At 40.2% G+C, this 20804-nt stretch overlaps 3 protein-coding genes across 4 annotated transcripts; 1 reads left to right on the top strand and 2 right to left on the bottom strand.

Moving 5' to 3' along the window:
* Window positions 1-487: 487 nt before the first annotated feature.
* Window positions 488-8753, bottom strand: klhl3 (kelch-like family member 3). Its single transcript, XM_073854130.1, has 14 exons — window positions 8614-8753; window positions 7901-8017; window positions 7683-7789; window positions 7386-7507; window positions 4603-4765; window positions 4378-4487; window positions 3896-4012; window positions 3666-3815; window positions 3467-3584; window positions 3184-3381; window positions 2986-3087; window positions 1861-2130; window positions 1642-1785; window positions 488-1551 (listed from the first exon to the last, which is right to left on the bottom strand). Exons 1-14 carry the CDS (start codon window positions 8625-8627, stop codon window positions 1523-1525), a joined length of 1761 nt encoding a protein of 586 aa, XP_073710231.1. The 5' UTR covers window positions 8628-8753; the 3' UTR covers window positions 488-1522.
* A 366-nt stretch (window positions 8754-9119) lies between these two features.
* hnrnpa0a (heterogeneous nuclear ribonucleoprotein A0a) lies at window positions 9120-14255 on the bottom strand. Its single transcript, XM_055177506.2, has 4 exons — window positions 13346-14255; window positions 10645-10745; window positions 10493-10556; window positions 9120-9276 (listed from the first exon to the last, which is right to left on the bottom strand). Exons 1-2 carry the CDS (start codon window positions 14253-14255, stop codon window positions 10705-10707), a joined length of 951 nt encoding a protein of 316 aa, XP_055033481.1. The 3' UTR covers window positions 9120-9276; window positions 10493-10556; window positions 10645-10704.
* Window positions 14155-20787, top strand: dpf2l (D4, zinc and double PHD fingers family 2, like). 2 transcript variants are annotated; one of them, XM_055177504.2, is made up of 12 exons: window positions 14155-14294; window positions 14432-14543; window positions 15092-15252; window positions 15333-15440; window positions 15860-16059; window positions 16190-16282; window positions 16384-16468; window positions 18889-19020; window positions 19104-19235; window positions 19323-19435; window positions 19701-19782; window positions 19954-20787. In XM_055177504.2, the coding sequence occupies exons 1-12, from the start codon at window positions 14282-14284 to the stop codon at window positions 20034-20036; spliced, it is 1314 nt and encodes a 437-aa protein (XP_055033479.1). In that variant the 5' UTR covers window positions 14155-14281; the 3' UTR covers window positions 20037-20787. The 2 variants fall into 2 exon arrangements, with proteins under 2 accessions (XP_055033479.1, XP_055033480.1); XM_055177505.2 differs by lacking the exons at window positions 14155-14294; window positions 14432-14543 and adding an exon at window positions 14654-14810.
* The last annotated feature ends 17 nt before the right edge of the window (window positions 20788-20804 follow it).

The following is a 20804-nucleotide window of genomic DNA, read 5'->3' as shown; positions in this document are numbered from 1 at the left end:
TTCTTAAAAAAAGTCATTTTGTAAGGTCTTTCTAAAAGATCCTTCTAATAGTTACACAATTAACCTTTAACAACACATGTAGCTCATTTATTAATATATGTTTAGAAATACAGTAACACTTTATATGTTCACAAACCACATTTGTGCATAATTTATAGATGACACATCATACTGTAAATCCAGTTTTAGTGTTACATGATTTATAGACATCAAAGATATATGGCAGCTGTTATATCTGCCATACAGCAAAATAAGCTCTAAGCCCTGGAAACATTTTTGCTTCATGTCAAAGCCTTAAGCCTTTCTGCATAGTGTGAAGTTATATCAATATGTCCATTACACATGAGGTTGTTTAAATGTGAGTGAATCTTTGGGAGATTAATGTTTGAAGCAATAATTCTTGTAAGTCTTTTAAACAGCAAGCTAAAGTTAAACTTTACACAGCTCAGAAGAGAGGAAAAGCACATTAAACATTTTTATGACAGTCTTAGCATTGTTTAAAGTCTTTAATTTCCAGTTCTGTTCATAGATTCAAATACTCAGCCTATATTAATGATACAGAATGTGCTTTAAATTAATTGTGCTTTAAAAATATGAACCTGTGCCTGGTTGCTTGCTTAACTGCAATTGAAATAGTACCAGCTCTGCTGTAGAAAGATGATCAGTGCAAAAAGTTACTAAAGATTCTGTTACGCTTGGCAGATTCCCAAGCCAGTGCAATTTCAGGGAAAATAGACAGAGTTGTAATGGAAAAAGTTCTTAAAAGAAAGATGTTTACGGAATGCGTGTCCAACATGGACAACTACACACCTAAAATGCGACATAAAAGTGCATATATACATATAACATAGTATTATTTATATAATTATGTGTTACATTTGGCAATTACCCTGCGAGATTTATATGGAATTTCAACATCCTTAATATTACATATAATATGGCACAAAAGCAGCTAAATAAAATTAATTTCAAACTAGTGTTCATGTTTGTTCCTATAATACTTCTCATATGAACATAAAACAAGTCACCCTGTAACAAAATAAAACACACGTCTGTGATATACGGTCAGAGCAAAAGACCCTGATCCAGAATCCAAGTGTGTGATTAGCGTTAATCTGTAAAAATGCTGGGACATCATATTAAATCTGCTATGCGAGTGTTTTTGCGTAGGTAATTCAGTAGTAAAACAGGCAGGCAGATCTCCGTTGGCACAATCTGTACCTGCCCCCCATTTAGTGTCTCACGGCACTCACGTTCTGTCCCGTCATTTAGTCCAACCTGGTCACTTTAAATGAGGGCTAGTTCAACACTCATTGTATGCAGGAGTCTTGTGGCCTCCGTTAAAAATAACAGAGCTAAATGGCACATTCAGGGCTCTGTGCGCGCGAGTTCACGAGGATCCAGCAGACGGCGAGGTTCTTCTGAGAAGTTTCAGCGTCAGTCTTCTGCTTCAGATCACAGTTTGTCTATCACAGCTGATCCCTGGACAGGTGTACTGAGACTCGCTGCCCAGGACTTTTAGTCATAATTGCTTGTCTATAACTGAGACCCCTGAAAAAGTCGTAAACAACATCACATCACATGTTTGTGCTTTATTTGCGTATAACTGGACCAAAAAATATACGAGGAAGTGATGCATACCTGCGTAGCTTCGGCCATTGCTCATGTTGGTTGGGATGAGGCTCCATTTATCAGCAGCAGGGTCATAGTACTCAACAGAGGACAGGTTACACGACCCATCATCTCCTCCGATAACATACAGTAACCCGTTAATAGCACACACGCCTGGAGACGACACATTTCATTTAGCAATTTAAAAATTAAATCCATCTTTCTACGTTTTTTTGAAGTAAATCTCACCTGCGTTTCTTCGGCACATGTTCATGTCACACACCTGCCTCCAGGTGTTAGTAGCTGGGTCATAGACCTCCACGCTCTTCCTCACCAGGGGACCGTCATGCCCACCTGCAGCGTACAGCTGACCACTGAGCACTCCAACCCCTGCACCGCTGCGTCTGGTGCTCATGTCCGCCACATAGCTCCACTTATTAGTGACCGGGTTATACTCCTCCACAGTACTCAGACACTGACGGGACGCTCCATCATAACCTCCGACTGCATACAGCTTCCCTGTGCACAGAAGACAACACACAGTGTAAAATAACTGCTAGGGGTAACAAATTATTAAAATATTTAATCTAGATTAATCACATGATTGCCATGAGTTAACTCGTGATTAATCACACATTTTTATCTGTTCTATATTTATCTTAATTTAACACTAAGATCATCTGTTATGTTTGATGATTATTTGCAGTCTTAGGCTGCGTCTCAATTTATCCATCAACGAGCTATATGCCAAGGGTCAAACAGAAATTGTGTTGCGTTAATCGCACGTTAATAAAATTAGTGTCGTTAAAATTAATTTGTGTTAACGCCTTAATTTTGACAGCCCTAATAACCAGTTCCTCCAGAAAAACATGTGATCACATGATTCAATGCATAATCAGCCAAAGTCCGCATATTTATGCGGGGGCTGCATTTTTTCAAATACGGCACACTTTCGTCGCATAAATTGCAGATTTCCGCGCACAAAATATGCGGAGCTTGCATGATTTCATAATCCCCACATTTTTGTAGCAAAAAGTCACATATATCTGAGCAGAAAGTTGAAAAATGTTGCATTTTACTTCACACAAGTGCAGCCATGCCCCTGTTGCTATGGGAACGTTATGTAGCGACGTAATTACGCAACGTGAGCTACAAACCCCAATTGCAGTTTTTGCAAGTTCCTGCAATTTCATTGCATAAAATTGCATAAATATCCCGCATATTCCGTCACAAATCCCCCCCCCCCCCCGCAGTTTTCTGGAAGGACTGAATAACTACACTAACAGACACCTGCAACTCAGTCATAGCAAAATGATGCCATTTAAAACCCTAAATACAGGAGTTACGCATCATGTTTGCTCAAACACGACTTACCATCGACTACGCCCACCCCTACACTGCTGCGCCTTGTGTTCATGGAAGCCACGAACATCCACTCATTCGTTTTGGGGCTATAAGCCTCCACCGATGCCAGGCCTAAAGAGAGAAAGGCACATTTAGACACCCTATTTAATTGAAAATTGCATTTTATTTGTGTATCCAAGCACATTAGTAATAAAATAAAGTATGTACCTGTACTTCCATCAAAGCCCCCGACGGCATACAGTAGATCCCCCAGTACAGCTGCACCCAAAGTGCTGCGGCGCTCCTGCATGCTGGGTAGAGAGCTCCACTGATCCTTCAGGCCATCGTACACGTCCACCGTCCGGACACGCAAAGAGCCGTTAAACCCTCCCACTGCATACACCTTACCGGCCATATATACCACACCTAACACACACATGCATGCAGAGAGTTAAGGACAAGCAAGAGATGAAAAAACGATTAAGGGATGAGACGCATAATTAAAGGCAACCTGCTCGACAGCGTCTGGAGGGTAAGTCTGCCACCTGGTACCAGCGGTCCTCCTGGAAGTCATAGCACTCCACACTGCGGATGGCTTTAGGAGCCTGACCACCCACCACCATCATCACCTGTAGAAACAAATCCATCCATTACTCAATCCATCAGGCTGTGTTCATGAAACTGTAAAGTGACATACAGTGTGTGAATACCTTCGGCAAACTGACTGGCGTGCGTGGTCGGGTTCTGTCGGTCTTTATAAGGTGCCTCTGATCTGCAGGTAAAAGGTGGTACTTCATTGCTTCGATGAGAAAGTCCTTACATGTGTTGTTGTTTTTAATTAAGGGTTCCTCTTCCACGATCTGTCCAAACATAAATTGAAATTCTAAACCATAATTATTTAAACAGGTATTTCATTACTGGTTCTCTCAAATGGCCATACCTGAACAAGGTAATCTCTGGATAGCAGTGGCAGTCGAACACGTTCCATTAGTTTTGGCATGTGCTCCAAACGGGCCTCTTTATCGTGCTTTATCCACGCAATCATAGCCTCAAAAACCTGGGGGTGTAAAAGCAGCAGATCAGTGCTGGGCGGCTGCCTGATCTTCCTCGCTGACATCACCGCCTGTGCAACTGCCCACATGACAGCTGCCATCCAGTGTGCATGCGAGCGCAGACTTGAAACACAAGTCACTCGTAAGCAGAGAGAGCAGCTAATGAAGTGTGACTTTGTGACTGCCAGATGGTATGTCTCCAGCACACAGATCGAAAAACACAGCCATCATTCTGCTGTCTACAAATCATCCAAAGCTGAGCAAAGCAAACCCACTCAGTGACTTAACAGATACAGACATTGAAAAGCACAACATGCAGATGGTTAAACTTAGAAACATCATCTTCAGTTCCAAAATGGACAGCTGTTACCTTCTCCTCAGAAGACACAGTCAGTTTGTCACTGGAGATGAGACAGCACACCTGCTGCAAGGAAAGAGCCATGAACTCCTCACCGAGCATGACGTCTGTAAAGTGCTGCTCTGCTCAAAATATACACAGAGAGAAAAACACAGCGTAACATTTGTTACAAATCCAAAACCTAATACTCGATCTGTTAATTCTTAGTGAAATGTATGCTAAGTTTATAGAGCTCACCAGCGTATGCATGAGCCATGCTGAGCAGTCCTGTGCAGGCGTGAAGATCGGCGAATGCTCGGATGCCCAGGCAGTTGGTGGGATGGAGTTGAGCCTGCAGGAAGTCACAGCAAACCTGCCGAACATCCATCAATTGCAGCAGACTGGCAGCGGGGAGCAGAACCTGGATGCAAAGAAAATACATACTGGTAGTATGCACACTTTACATTGATAGACAGAGGACTTGATTTATGATGGCTAACTAGTACTGTTATGTAGCTAGCTAGTAATATAACTTATGTCTATTTACTTCCATTCATAAATAAGCCAATCCTGCAAACCAGAAACAGAATTTAGATAATTTCACATTAAGACGTGTGACTCATATACATTATTGATACATCACAAAGCTGTGTTTTTCAGTTGGAGAAAAAACTTAAAACAACAGTAGGCTACTGCACAAATCCTATCTTGTACAATGATAAGCAACAATGATGATGCAAGCAAATGAGTCAATGATGTATCATGTGCAAATATTAATAACGCTCGAGCATGTGATTTTATATCGGGTTGCTGCCCATATACGCACGAGTCATTACATGAAACAATATAAAAATACTTTACAAAGTTGTAAAATTCATGTATTAAAGGAATAGTCCACCCATATTCAATATTAAAATATGCTATTACCTTAACTAAGAATTGTTGATCCATCCCTCTATCATCTGTGTGCGTGCACGTAAGCGCTGGATCGCGCTGCGACGCTTCGATAGCATTTAGCTTAGCCCCATTCATTCAATTGTACCATTTAGAGATAAAGTTAGAAGTGACCAAACACATCAACGTTTTTCCTATTTAAGACGAGTAGTTATACGAGCAAGTTTGGTGGTACAAAATAAAACGTAGTGCTTTTCTAAGCGGATTTAAAAGAGGAACTATATTTTATGGCGTAATAGCACTTTTGGGAGTACTTCGACTCGCCTGAAAAGTCCGCTCCCCTTCTCCCTCTCATAATGGGAGAGGGAGGGTGTTACTGCGCTGAGTCGAAGTACTCCCAATTTTAATATTGAAAATGAGTAGACTATTCCTTTAAAGGGATAGTTCACCCAAAATGTAAAATTCTGTCATCATTTACTCACCCTCAAGTTGTTTCAAACTTGTATAAATGTATTTGTTTTGCTGAACACAGATAAGGATATTTTGAAGAATGTCTGTAACCAAGCCAATCTGGGGCACCATTGACTCCTATAGTAGAATAAAATAATATTAAGAAAGTCAATGGTGCCCCAGATCTGTCTGATTACAATATTTTTTCAAAACGTCTTCCTTTGTGTTCAGCAGAACAAAGACATTTATACAGGTTTGTAACATGAGAGTGAGTAATTTTCATTTTTGCGTACAAAAATGAAAAATTCCCATAATTTACCCACACTCATGCCATCCCAAATGTATATGACTTAAATTGAACACAACCAAATAATTTTATATTAAAATAGGGCTGCATAACGATTAATATATAGATGTATATATTAAGTATTATATATTTATATATAGACACTAGTGCTGTGCGAAAAATATTGATACAGCTAACCATCGTGATCAATTTTTCCACAATAGTGTGGCGATATTTCAATCTCTACTGTTGATATTTAAAAAAAAAAAAAACATCAAATCCCTCTGTGTGCGTCAAACAACCTCCTCCGCCGCTGCTGTAGTTGTCGCTGTCCAGTTGTCTGTCATATACGACCATTTGGCCAAGGCCTCAGAAGTAAGTAGGAGTGAGAAAATGGCAGAGAATGTAAAAACGCCTGCAGCTTTCAAAGCCGACATGTGGAAGCACTTTGGCTTTAAAAAACAAGTAAAAAAAATCAGCAATTTTTTAAATTTTTGATAAAAAAAAGAAACAGTATTGCAATGTATTGCACTGTGCGTCGTATTGTATCGTATCGAGATACATTGTATCATGGCCATGTATCGTGATATGTATTGTATTGTGAGGCCCTTGCCAATACCCAGCCCTAATATACACACATAATTATTATACACAATACACACACACACACACACACACACACACACACACACACACACACACATATATAATGTAAACAAAAACATTTAATCTGCAAACGATTAGTTGCGATTATTTGTTATGCAGCCCTAATTAAAATGCTGTTATGTTATCTGTTTAAATTTAGCTTAAAATGGCGAAGGGTAGAAGCACATAAAGGTAAAGATACTTAATTAAAAAATACATGTATTATCTACATAATAAAACAAGAAAAGGATACAATATGACTCGTTAAAAAAAACTACGAATTGCTATAAGACAACTAAAGCATTTACAGTATATAGTACCTATAGGAACGTTTCCTTAGAATAAGAAATGACATATGGGAACACAGAACACATGCCCACTGCATGCCATTGTTGAAATCCCCAAGGACCTACTAAGCCATAAACAGCTTCTGCCCCTCTGAAGCATCTGCCCATCCTGTCCAGATGAAACTAGGCCACTTAGCATGGCTTCAACACAAGCCTTTCAGATCATCTGTTCCCTACTGCTGTATTCATCACATGAAAACAAAATACAAAAGATTGCATAGGGACAAAAGAAGACCAACAAGAGGGCAAAGGGCACCAATCCTGCACATCGCAGAAGACTTCCTGTGCTCTTTGCTCATTTCCTCTGTTAATAATGAGAGGAAATATGCTGCCTCACAAAAACAGCAACACCAGAGTAAAGAGTGTATGAATAGATTACACAGAGACTAACGGTACGGCGTGTATTCGTCTTAACTTACCTGAACGTTATCTTCAGACACTTCGATTTCCGCAGTGTATATATAATCCACAAGCTTCAGGAACGTCTGTCCATCAACATCCCTGATCTCGACATGATGAGCCTTGCTTTCACTCATGTCACCTGTGACACAAGTACAACACAGATTTAACAGCAAACAAGCTTGAGCTATCTGATAACATCGAATGGGTAAACTATTGCAAACAACACTCAAGAACAGCAAACATGCTGTAGATTTGTCTGATGTTCAGGGTTTAGTATTGCTGTGCATCTATGAAGTGCCCTGTTAAACAAGTACCTGTGAACATAGCGCAGAAGTAAGGACTGCAGGATGCTAAAACGACTCTGTGCGCCGGTATTTCAACTTCACCTGCCACCAGCAGAACATCACAAAGCATCCTCCGGCTGTAATCACACAGAAAATGAATACATTATTATATGGACATTGTTATAAGCATGCAAACTACTGTAATATTCAGCAATACATTTATTAATGTATAAACACTATGCACCAACCTTCTCAAATCATTCATAAGCCGAAAGGCCTTTCTCATGTGTATGTGACTGAAGGAGTGAAGCCCTGGCTCTTTAGCATCCGAATCCAAACTAGGCAGGGGACAAGACACTTCACACCTAAATCCACAACATTCAATTGATCGTTACCAGCATCATTGCATTATTACATACAAACGTTGCGCAACTAACTAGACAAGAGCATTGTGTTAGCAACGCAAAGGTATTCGGTTCAAGTCATCAGGGAACACGTATACTGAAATAAATGTATAGCTTGCTGCACTATAAGTCGCTTTGGATGAAATGCATGCATGTAAACGTGCGCAGTTTATATAAGTTAACGTACATCCGTCTATCGGGAGTCAAGTTACTGCGCTAAACAGGATAATGCTTTAAAGTCTTCTCAACTAAAGACATGCTAACCTTATTACAGCGTTGATTTAGTGTGGCGTTAATCAATATATTATATAATATTACACATAACACTTAAATACAAAGTAGGACCTTTAAAATATTTGTTGAAAATGACCAAATGGACTAAACGTTCTACAGCTAGCAACTTAGCGGCTATAAACAACACTGCGCGCTCTCTTGCTAATTTTACGTTTAAACATCAGCTGTATGTTGTTTAACTTACTCGTAATTTTCTCTTTATCAACAAGCACTCGTTACTAGTTAAATCCATCCCTTTGCGTTAAAATAAACACTTAACTTACCCGTCACAGTCCATGTTTGAGTAGCGCGCGAGGCAGTTGGCTAAAGTTAGCTTGCTACATCATTTTCATGCGGTTTTCGTAGGACAAATTATGTTCATTGGCGTTTGCGGTGTTTGAAAGCCTCCAGTCGACTGTTGAATGTTTTCATCGGCTGTTTTCTGGACAGTGCCGTCTTTAAATTATGTTGCAAGACTAAGTCTCTCTGGTTAGCAGCGTGCAGTCATTGCTGGATTCACTAGCTTACAGCCGTCGTAACGGCACTCCATCATCAGCCCGTTGCCTAGCAACAGTGCTACAACTGCTCCGGAATCAGCAAGGTCACTTATTGGTTTAACCAAAGCGCTGCATTAACAGATGTTGCTGTTCCCTCATCAGCTACATGATGGGTTAATCATTTACGTTAATTAACTTCAGTTACATAAATCATTTTTTTCATTGACCTATTCATTTTCAACCAAGACAGACCCCACTTCTCGATGCATTCATACATTAACAGACACCAAATGTTTTTCTTTTTTTTCTCTTTATTGAATTCACAATCACATAAAACACATTTATGTGAAGAAGTAAAATTTCATTCAACTCCAACATTATACACGTATAAACTCCAGCCAACTGATCTTCAACCTGACGTCATCAAGGCATCATCTTCACAGGACATGGCTATATAAGGAGAAAATGCATCTTAGTTCAAAACATATTTAAAAATATAGTGATCAGCTACCTTAAAGGTGGTTTCGAGTGACAAGACGACAAAAATTCATTTTGGGGTGAATTTAAGACATCTCTGTAAATTCTAAAGCAACATGTTTAAAGGAATATTCCATTTTCTTAAAAGAAAAATCCAGACAATTTACTCACCACCACCATGTCATCCAAAACCTTGATGTCTTTCTTTGTTCAGTCGAGAAGAAATTATGTTTTTTGAGGAAAACATTGCAGGATTTTTCTCATTTTAATGGACTTTAATAGACACCAACAATCAACACCCAACAAGTAACAGTTTTTTTCAACGGAGCCTCAAAGGACCACAAACAATCCCAAACGAGGCATAAGGGTCTTGTCAAGCAAAACGATTGTCATTTTTGACAAGAAAAATAACAAATATCCACTTTTAAAGCACAACTTCTCGTCGAGATCCAGTCGTGATGCGCCAGCGTGACTCGACGCAATACATCATGACGTCAAGAGGTCACAGAAGACGAACGCGAAACTCCGCCCCAGTGTTTACAAGTGTGTTGAAAGAGGACCGTTCCTACGTTGTTGTATGTCAACTGATACTAATTAATGTCTTTGTGTCAGTTTATTGTTTACAATGGTCTGCAAATGTGCATTTTATATATGTTACACGTGACCTCCCTACGTCACTACGCATTTACGTCAGGTCGCGCTGGACCGGATCTAGATGAGAAGTTGTGCTTTAAAAGTGCACATTTGTTAGTCTTCTTGTCAAAAACGACAATCGGTTTGCTAGATAAGACCCTTACTGTATGCCTCGCCCGGGACCGTCAACAGCTCTTTGAAACTCCGTTGAAAAAAACTGTTACGTGTTGAGTTAAGTGTCAATTGTTGGTGTCTATTAAAGTCCATCAAAATGAGAAAAACCCTGCAATGTTTTCCCCAAAAAACACAATTTCTTCTCGACTGAACAAAGACAGACATCAACATTTTGGATGACATGGTGGTGAGTAAATTATCTGGATCTTTCCTCCAAGAAAATGGAATATTCCTTTAAGTTTTTAAAAGTATAATCGGGATATAAACATACAAATAATTTCCAATATATCATCTTATTAAAAGGATTCAGATTGGTTGCCCACTTGCAAACAGAACCAATACAATAGATTTATTGTATTGGTTTGAACTACAAAATTCTTACCAAAGGCATTTTGCCTATAGGCAGTCCCCAGGCACACAGTGTATGTGCGTTCCATGCGTTAACTCTGCAAGATAACAAAAAGTAATATTTAAAACGTGTAAACATTTGATGGTGTTACCTCTATGGAAAGTCTACCTAAAATAACTGCTTACCAGACAGAGTCCTCGTATTGTCCTTTAGGGCTACTGGATTCTCAGCTGAAGCGGAGGTTATCAACCAGCTACACATGGAAGTGAGATTTTATTTTCTCCTTCTGTGAGAAAAGAAGACAGATGCAAATACATTTAGTGTCATGTAAAAAAGTCATGGCGTTCCTTATCACATCCAACCATACAGCCTTTCTGTGACACTACTCTATCCCTTTAAAGACAAATCACAAACGTGTAAATCTGATAGTTTGGTCAAAAATGAACATATTACCCCACAATTTACTCACCCTAAAGCCATCAGAGATACACGTCCATCATCCTTCAGACAAACACAGTTTTTGATTTATTTTAGAAAATTTACTAGCTCTTCCAAGCTTTATACCGGCTGAAAATAGGGTGCACCTGCATTCTTTACCAAAGTTGACCGTTTACTAACGTTATGAAGCTTGGAAGAGCCAGGACATTCACAAAACTCAAATTGTGTTCATCTAAAAGATGATGGACATATGCATCTCGATTGGCCTGAGGCCGAGCAAACCATGGGGTTATTTTCATTTTTCACCCAACTATCCCTTTAAGAAGAAAGATCTTTGTTGGAGCTGTGTCCTTTTTGTTGAACAAGTAGTACAATACACTTGTCAAAGGGCCAGACCAAATGAAGTTAAAACAGATTTGCATACAAACTATGAAATTAAACAGTTGCATCTCACTAGACTCACTGAATTATGAACAATATCCATTGTCCTCTCAGCGAACCAGAAATGTAATAGGACAAAACACGAGCAAGACACCGAGATGAGGAGGGGAGGGGGATTGATTAGATGTATAGTAAATAACTGAAATCACAAACCTTGAGCTCAATATATGCTGATCTCCTTTGCATTTGATGTCATTAATATCTGGAACTAATGCATCAAGTAAACAGGAACTATAAGCCCCATTCTTCGGTTTGACCTTAAACTGAAAATTGTCTAAAATATTGGATTAAGACATAACTACATAGACCACAGTCACCACAGCTTCACACACATTGGACTACAGAGCATGTTCCACTTCTCCACTATTTTACATGATCACCGCAAGGTAACACTAATAAGTTTGTATTTAGGTAATGCAAGTTGCATGCACGCATTACACTATCGAATACCTGATTTAAGGAGTCTGTTCCAGGTGGATCCACAGTATGTTAAAGACACACCTGATGTAATGTCTTGTGTATAAAGTATTTCTACAAACCTGGAAACCTGGTGCGATTATCCTATGGATTTTCAGCTGGGTTTCTACATCTCTGGAGTAGCCCTGGAGAATCCAATGACGTAGTAGTGGACACAGCTAAGGTATAGATCCGTCTTATTTGGTAAGACTATTGGAACAAAGCTCTAAACATATTTTAAGAATAAAGACAACATATCTTGCATGGTTGGGAAAACGTTAACATCCCCACACGACTGATGCAAATCAATATAGATAATAAGGAGCCCTAAGGCCAATGCCTGATAGAAGCAAAGGATCAGCATACGCTATCCTTGCCTCCGATTTTAGTCTTACCTAAAGGGCAAAACAGAATCACTAAGCGGGCTTCATACACGTCAAAACCACTCAATAAAGCTCAACTAGTCATAAACCATAATGGCTACGGAATAATAACTTTTATTAATAGAAATACATACAGTTCAGTTGTGTCTGCAATAAACAATATTCAATAGGTTATTTCGTTGGAGCAGTAATACAATGAGATAAATGCATCCTTCACTAATAGATTAAACTGAAGGCGTGATTTTGAGTTGTGTTTTTACAAGAGCTTTGACTTCAAAGGTTCACTGTAACACCAATTACAATATGTCCATAATAAAATCTGAACTATTTAACAAATGACACTAGTTTGGAGATACACGTTAGTTACTATAACGAAATATTTAAAGTTTTTTTTAGAAAATGAATGAACACCGAAACTAATCCCTTTGATTCATTTTCATCGAGACGGAACATAAATATTTATCCATCCATCCAACACGCTGGACCGTCGAGGGTCATTTATAGATCACGCGGCTACGTGAAGCGCTTAACCAACCAATGAGAGATCAGACCTCTACAGAGATTCACTGTGATTGGCTCTAAACGACAGATTTAAATACGTCGTTGAACAAAAGGAAACAAAAGACAATCAAAAATACAATACATATACTAAAAAGGAGAAAACACATGCCTATGCTAACAAGCAAAAATACTAATCTTAATTCAAATGCACAAAACGTGAGAAACAGTTTTGCAAAGGCCAGTTCTGATAATAAGCAGAAATCCAGAGTAGTCGTCCTATTTGTCTTGGTGAAAAAAATCTCCCTAGTATTTTAGGGACACGACGGGTGCCTTTAAGCAAAAGGGTGTGTTGTAACAGCTGTGAGAGGTAACGTTTGATAGGTAACCCCTACCTATGATCTGCTAGGCTGGATTAGTTGTGTGAACTCCTGAACGAATTGAAGCGTCATTGTTTCAGTCAATGCCAAGCCACGTTAAGGTGACTCGTTCTGGTTACTTTGCTGAATATAACATGTGGTCAAAATTGTGATGTGGCCTGGGGAAGGGGCTGCTCTTAATATCAGACCTAACGCGTGCTTTTAATATGAGCCTCCGTAACCCCCCCTGCCGTAACCACCACCAGCACCACCTCGGGAGTAAGGAGCGCTGCTTCTGCCCGAGTAATTACCTTTCATTGGGCCATAGCCAGAGGACTGCTGGCCATAGCCGCTGCCAAAGTCACTGTAGCCGTTACCCCCGCCGTAGCTCTCCATTTGGTCGCCGTAGCCTCCCCCATACCCGCCACCGTATCCGCCTCCATAGCCTCCGCCGTAGCCACCATCACTTCCCCCATAGCCGCCTCCGTAACTGCCGTATCCACCGCCTCGTCCGCCATAGCCGTTCTGCGGTCTGCCCATCCCCCGTCCGCCGCCTCGGCCTCCACGACCACCGCGACTACCAGCAGCCTGCATCTCCTGCTTGGTCAGGGCTTTCTTCACCTCCACTTTATGTCCATTAATAATGTGGAACTTAAGGACCACGGCTTTGTCGGCAGAATCGTTATCCTCGAAATACACGAAGCCGAAGCCTCGTTTTTTGCCGGTCTCTTTGTCCGTGATCACCTCTGCTTTCTCCACCGCACCGAACTGAGAGAAACAGTCGCGGAGGTGATCCTCCTCGATGTCGTCTTTAAGGCCACCGATGAATATCTTCTTCACCTTAGCTAGGGCCTCGGGTCTGCCGGCATCTTCGCGCGCTACGGCTCTCTTGATCTCGACGTTATTCCCGTCCAACACATGGGGACGGGCCGACATGGCCGCGTCCGCCTCCTCCGGACTCGAGTAGGTCACGAAACCGAAACAGCGAGAGCGTTTCAGCTGCTGGTTCTGCACCACCACGCAGTCCGTGAGGTTTCCGAACTGCTCGAAATGCGTGCGCAGGCCATCGTCCGTAGTTTGGACATTAAGTCCACCGACAAAGAGTTTGCAGAGCTGGTTTTCCATTTTGCCGTCGTGCTCGTAATCTAATCTGCGCGAGGTTAGGTTCGTATAAAATGGCGGCGATATATAAATGGCGGCGGTGCGACCAGATGATGTCATGCAAAGTTAACCACGCCCACAACTGAATGCGCTCTAAAGGTTTTCAGTCATTTTTATAATTTTACTGTCGAGTATTTATATTCATTAGATATTTGTACCACTTTACAGTTCTCTCAAGTCCATTCAGTGGTGAAGTATGCAACTTGAGTAAAATCTTTCGGGTTTTTTTCTAACAGACAGATGGCTCCAGGTCCAGTTCAAAAGATGCTTAACGCGCACGCGCAGTAAAGACAACAACAGCACATTACACAAAACAATGGCGACCGCCGTTGAGAATATCGTTAAAGTGTAAGTACATGTACTTTTTAACCACTTCAATCGATTTTGCTATGGTATTTTCACACAAGGGTTGAACTGAGATGATTTTGTAATCGATGATCGGAGCTAACTTCAGATAAGGTATCCTGTTAGTTAAATAGCGCTAACGAGCACCTCGTTCATTCATTGTTTTCCGTGACATCAAAGCGCGCTACAACGTGACTTCTTTAAAAATTAGTTACACCAGTTGGTTAGTGCTTAGGTTGCTTAGGATTGTACACTTCTTTGTACAACTATGTAAGTAGATTTATGTTTATACTGTCTTTCATTTTCATTGCTATTAAACGCTGAAAGAAAAATGGGCACCATTGATGTCCATTGTTTGCATATGAGCACGTTGTTCCGCACTAAACGTAACAGTACCCAAAACGCCCGTGTGTTATTTTTCTTAATCATCTTTAACGAAGTAAGTCATGGGGGGATGTTTTAAAAGCCTATGAATTTTGTTTGTCTATTAAATATATCTCATGCCATGATATAATTGCTCTATTTTATTAATTCTTTGTTGTATACCACAGGCTTGGAGAGCAGTACTATAAAGATGCTCTTGAACAGTGTCACAGTTATAATGCCCGGCTGTGTGCTGAACGTAGTATCCTCATGCCCTTCCTGGACTCCCAAACTGGAGTTGCCCAAAGCAACTGCTACATCTGGATGGAAAAGAGACACAGAAGTGCAGGTACAGTATTTCCCCAAATAAAACTCCAGTTGTTGTGTGCCCCTTCAATAATAACATCCCGTTTACAATTGGCTTTTAAGGGACCGCACCAGGACAGCTGTATACGTATCCTGCACGACGCTGGAGGAAGAAAAGAAGAGCTCATCCTCCAGAGGATCCTGCTTTGGTTTTTCCTCCACTCAAAACTGGTATTTTAATAAAACTTACAAACTTATGCCTTATTACTAGAGATGCACCTATACAAAATCTCTTGCTAAGATCGACATCTACCAAAACCGATAGATGACAATAGTTTTGCTTTTTATTTATTGTTTCAAATCATTATGTTCAGTGTAGTCCTGACGTGTTTTTTCACCCCTTTTAATTGCAAGAATATAATCGACCCTGATCATTGGATGTTTCTAAACAGTCGATCAATGTCTGATAGTGGGGGGGGGGTTGCTTTTATCTGCCGATACCGATATTAGGCCGGTACATCTGTGCATCCCTACTTACTACCTAACATTTGGAGCAGCTTTCATGCCATCAGTTTTATGTTCACTTAACAATAAAATCTCAGTAATCCATCAAATATATCAAAGTAATAGAAAAATTCCTCTTTCCTAAGCTGAACTGGAACTAGGCATAAAGAAAGATGTATTGGGTCCTCTGGATGGAAGTAGCCTGGAAGCCTTACTAAAAGGAGAACCCCTGGATAAAAGAGTACCCACAGAACTCCGAACTCAACCAGAGGAAGAAACCAATCTGCCGGAGGTCACCGGACCCAGTGCCCCCAGCACCCATACTGGCTCCACACGTGTTAGAAAGGTATATGGTGGAGTTTTTGTCCATTATTTTGTGTTCTTTAGTAATGCACATGTGTATTCTGAACTGTGCTCGTAATTGAATGTTGCTATTACATGAATGCAGGGAGTGATGCGTCTCTTGTAATTTTTAGAGAATCCTTGAGCCAGAAGATTACTTGGATGATCTGGATGATGAAGATTTTGAGGAAGAGACTCCAAAAAGACGTGGAAAAGGAAAGTCTAAGGTAACATATCAACCTGTGCATTAACTCACAATAGATTTATTAAGCATGAGTTATTTTCCGGCTAGAATAGACAGTGGTATGATGATGTTTTCATTTGACAGGGCCGTGGGATAGGAAATGGAAAGAAGAAATTGGAAGCTGCTGCCGCAGCCCAAGAAGATCGGGATAAACCGTATGCTTGTGATAGTAAGTTACATTTATACATTTGACAGACATGACTTGCAATGCAATAAAGCTATACATTTTATCCGCTTTCACACTGCATGTGTCGCCAGCGCATGCTCACATTGCCGCAAGATACCCGGAAAGCCCTCTGTGTGAACAAGACGCAGAAACAATGCCGTAAGAGGCGTGTCGTAGTGAGCATGCACGTGTCATGACAACATGAAGTTATGGTTCAGCTCTTTAAAACGAGGGGTTTACATTAGGGCTGTGCAAAAATATCGATACAGCTAACTATCGCTGCAGTAGTTGTCACTGTCCAGTTGTCTGCCATTCGGCCAATGTCTCAGAAGTTAGAGGTAGTGAGAAAATGGCAGAAATTTTAAAAACACCTGCAGCTTTCAAAGAGCTGCAGGTGTACAGCTCTATTTTTTTAATTTTTGATAAAAAAAGAAAAAGTATTGCAATGTATTGCAACATGCAACGCACCGCATTGTATCGTGATGCGTATCGTATCATGACGCGTGTATCGTGATGCGTATCGTATCGGGAGGCCCTTGCCAATACACAGCCCTAGTTTACATGCAGATTAACATTCACGACAAGAAATTTCTGCAAACTGGACTGAAGCCGATATCAGATAGCTTGTCACTCTCGTGGCTGTAGACGGTAATGGTTTCTCTTAGTTCATATGAATTTAAAGGGGCCATGGCATGAAAATCTGATTTTTTCCATGTTTAAGTGCTATTATTGGGTCCCGAGTGCTTCTACCAACCTAGAAAATTTGAAAAAGATCAACCCAGTAACTTAGTTTTGGTAAACCATTCTCTACAAGCATGTTGAAATTTGGCTCTTCTTATGATGTCATAAGGAGCTCTTATTATAATAATATCGCCCCTTAGGGGCCAGTCACACCAAAAGCGTTTATGGCAGTTGCAGGCGCCTGTTTTGAATGATATTCTATGGGCAGGGTGCGTTTGCGCGCTGTTTATGCGCGCCGAGCGCCTTGCGGTTTTTTGCCGCGCACGCGTTTTTGAAGGAGCGCTGAGAGCGGAGAAGCGCCTGACGTCATTCGTGTCTTTCCATTGTCCAATCGAATGAGGGGAGAGGCGGGCCTTACGTTGTGGTGAGGGAAGTTTACAGTTGCTTTGAAGAACCGGACACCGCTCGCTCACTCTCTCCTGTGCGTTTGTGCACCTCTCACCCTCAAAAAATGTCAGAGCAAGCACCCTCTTTTTAAAGTTTCTGCTAATATGACAGTTAACAGCAAAAGAGCGCTCACGCTTCAATATTTGATTGACAAGACAGCTGACTCTGTGGTTGCTTAGCAATATGAAAAGCCGCGTGGCACTGCTCTTTTTTTAAAAAAGGCAGTACGTCGCGCCTTGCGTTTGCAAGCGTTTAAAGCGCTTTTGGTGTGACTGGCCCCTTAATCTGCACTATCCAATCACAGCACTGCCATTTAGTGCAGAGAAAAAGAGAGGGAGAAAATAATTCACTGCACAATTAAGTTTCAATTGCAACAAACCGTTCATTTGCATTTTAAGGGACACACCCAAAACGGCACAATTTTGCGCACACCTACAAAGTGGCAATTTTAACATACTATAATAATTTTTTTACATTGTATTTTTTGAGCTAAAACTTCACATATGTGCGCTGGGGACACCAAAGATTTATTTGACATCTTAAAGTCTTGTGACATGGCCCCTTTAATTCTGACTAGAAGTTCCAGGACACGCCAAACTATGAAAAAAGTGCGACTTATAGTTGGGAAAATACGGTAATATAATTCAGTCTGTCTCCAATATAATAGTGTAAATACTCCGCAATGGTGTTGAATGATTAATTTGCACATGGTTTTTCTTAAGGCATAACTAGACTTTTACCACGGGGGGACTTTAAAGCCACTTTGTTTATATATTATTTTTTTATATACAAAATCCTCTCACTGTATAATGTTAGTGAAGATTTCTTTATCAAAAAACAACACATTTTTATATGAGATTTTTTTTTTCTCTTGAAACCTTGCTGTTTTGTCTACATGTAAATGATCTTTGATTGGCTAGTGCCAGCATGTCTGCGTAGTTAACACTAAATATTAAATGGGTGTTAATATGTAAACACGGGCACTCGTATGTTAATGCCTTGTGATTGTGTTGTCAATGCCATGGCAAGTTTTGAATAGGCCTTGTCAGTAGCTTTGTTTTGTATGTTTGTTGTCGACTAGAGCTTTGAATTGTGAAAATCCAAGCCCAAGTTACCAGCAAAGATATGGGCAAACCAGCATCAAATGTGCTTTTTAACTACCTATGTGCTTCAAGTGATGCAATCACAAAACATTTTGATCTTTGTTCATACATGTATTTAGTTCAGTTGTGGTTGGGTGCTTTAAATAATGCTGTTATCTTCTTTAAAATAGTTTTTTTATTCTTATTTATCAGTTTGTGGAAAGCGCTACAAGAACAGACCAGGTTTAAGTTATCACTATACACACTCTCATCTGGCTGATGAAGAAGGAGAGGACCGAGAAGAACCTGAGATTCATCCGCCTCCCCCACAAGAGGAAACCAAGAGTGAGTTTCAGCGTTATTCACGCATTCATTAGTCAAGTTATAACAGAATGCAGCAGCAGATCTGATCTTTTATGTTTTTGCAGCCCCTAAGAAAGGTCCAAATGGCCTTGCGTTACCCAATGACTATTGTGACTTCTGCCTGGGTGATTCCAATATGAACCAGAAAACAGGCCAGTCTGAGGAGCTGGTGTCCTGCTCCGACTGCGGACGTTCAGGTATGATGTCAAGACTTACTATTCGTAAGGATCTCAAAGCTCCAATATTAAAAATGTAAACCTAGCATTTCTTGAAATCCTCCTCAGGACATCCATCATGTCTGCAGTTCACCACCGTAATGATGGCAGCTGTAAAGACCTACCGCTGGCAGTGTATCGAGTGCAAGTGCTGCAATGTTTGTGGCACATCCGAGAACGATGTGAGTTGCGAATCACGCATATCCTGTTCACTTTGGCCTGTTTACCATCATTAATGCAGATCACTGTTGTTAACACCTGGAACTTACCTCCTGTAGGCACTAGTAATTGGATTTGGGGGGAAGGGTACCTCTTAATTTATCACTCACTTTGTTAGTATTTTTTATTCTTTATTAACATGAATGTCGCCACACTATGGTGTTGTATACATATGCTTGATGATAGATGAGTATTATAGTAGCTGATTTGATAAATCCTTTATTCCAGGACCAGCTTCTATTCTGTGATGACTGTGACCGAGGATATCACATGTACTGCCTCAGCCCACCAATGTCTGACCCTCCAGAAGGTATGAACACGCATTTGCATTTACATTACACGTGCACACTATTATCCAAAGCTAAACATTTTTGTTAGTATGCATGTTCCCTGGGATCAAATCCACCAACTTTGCACTGCTAATGCAATGCTAAACCAAAGATATTGTGTATATAATAAGGCTTGTTTACCATGTTAACAGGAAGCTGGAGTTGTCACCTGTGTTTGGCTCTTTTAAAAGACAAGGCCTCCATTTATCAGAGCCAGAACAACTCGATGGAGTAACGGCGTTACCATGACAACAGGCGAGCCTGTATCCCTCACACGTACACACAGAAACCCATTTCTACTGTGGTACGGTTTTACAGTGTGGTGGACATGAAGAGGTTATTGGCCCTGTTTTTTATTTCACTGTGACTTACACATTTACACATCATAAAGCGTGTTTTTAATGGACTGAGTACACACAGGTGAAGTATGTAATAGATTATTTGTACTACATGCATTATTTGCAACATTTCCACATTATGTTGGTCCGAATGGTACAGATGATTCGGCATCTGTTTATGCATTGCCAAATATTTTTTCTTTTCTGCTTACTCAAAACACATTTGTTTACATGAAAGCGAACGTATGGCTTGATCTTCCAAGGATGTTATGGATTTAAACATTTAATTGTACAAGCAGTGTATCTCTGTATCTTCAGATTTTAAAACCAGGAGATGGTGCTGTATTATTATTATTAATATTATTATTATTGTTAATATTATTTCAGTCTATTACTACATCTATCTCATGTATCTGTTTTAATCACACAAAAACACTCTCATAAGGCGGGTTATCTTTTGTAGTAGAATTTTGTATATGGTATAACCCATATCTATTACTGTCGACTAATTATATTGAATTATTGTCAGTACCGTATCGTTTTTTGGTAATTCATGTTGGTTTGTAATTGGTATTGAATGTATTTTGCTGTATTTTTTATTTACATTTTTCATATTGCCCTTTCCATAATAAACATGCATGTAACAGATGTTAGCTTAATGTATT

The sequence above is a fragment of the Misgurnus anguillicaudatus genome, chromosome 16 (assembly GCF_027580225.2).
Source record: "Misgurnus anguillicaudatus chromosome 16, ASM2758022v2, whole genome shotgun sequence".
In the NCBI taxonomy this organism is placed as follows: domain Eukaryota; kingdom Metazoa; phylum Chordata; class Actinopteri; order Cypriniformes; family Cobitidae; genus Misgurnus; species Misgurnus anguillicaudatus.
The sequence above is the reverse complement of the archived record's forward strand: the minus strand, read 5'-3'. Positions and strand labels throughout refer to the sequence as shown.

Bases quoted from the DNA above. Each gene is read 5' to 3' on its own strand.
- hnrnpa0a (XM_055177506.2), bottom strand. From the start codon at position 14,255: ATGACATCATCTGGTCGCACCGCCGCCATTTATATATCGCCGCCATTT. The intron at 10,746-13,345 runs GTAATTACTCGG...CTTTTCTCACAG, and splicing joins TGGCTATGGCCCAATGAAAG to AAGGAGAAAATAAAATCTCA.
- dpf2l (XM_055177504.2), top strand. The intron at 16,060-16,189 runs GTATATGGTGGA...TGTAATTTTTAG, and splicing joins GCTCCACACGTGTTAGAAAG to AGAATCCTTGAGCCAGAAGA. The intron at 16,283-16,383 runs GTAACATATCAA...TTCATTTGACAG, and splicing joins GTGGAAAAGGAAAGTCTAAG to GGCCGTGGGATAGGAAATGG.
- klhl3 (XM_073854130.1), bottom strand. The intron at 4,488-4,602 runs GTGAGCTCTATA...TATTTTGAGCAG, and splicing joins CATGGCTCATGCATACGCTG to AGCAGCACTTTACAGACGTC. The intron at 3,382-3,466 runs GTTGCCTTTAAT...TGTGTGTGTTAG, and splicing joins CTCCAGACGCTGTCGAGCAG to GTGTGGTATATATGGCCGGT.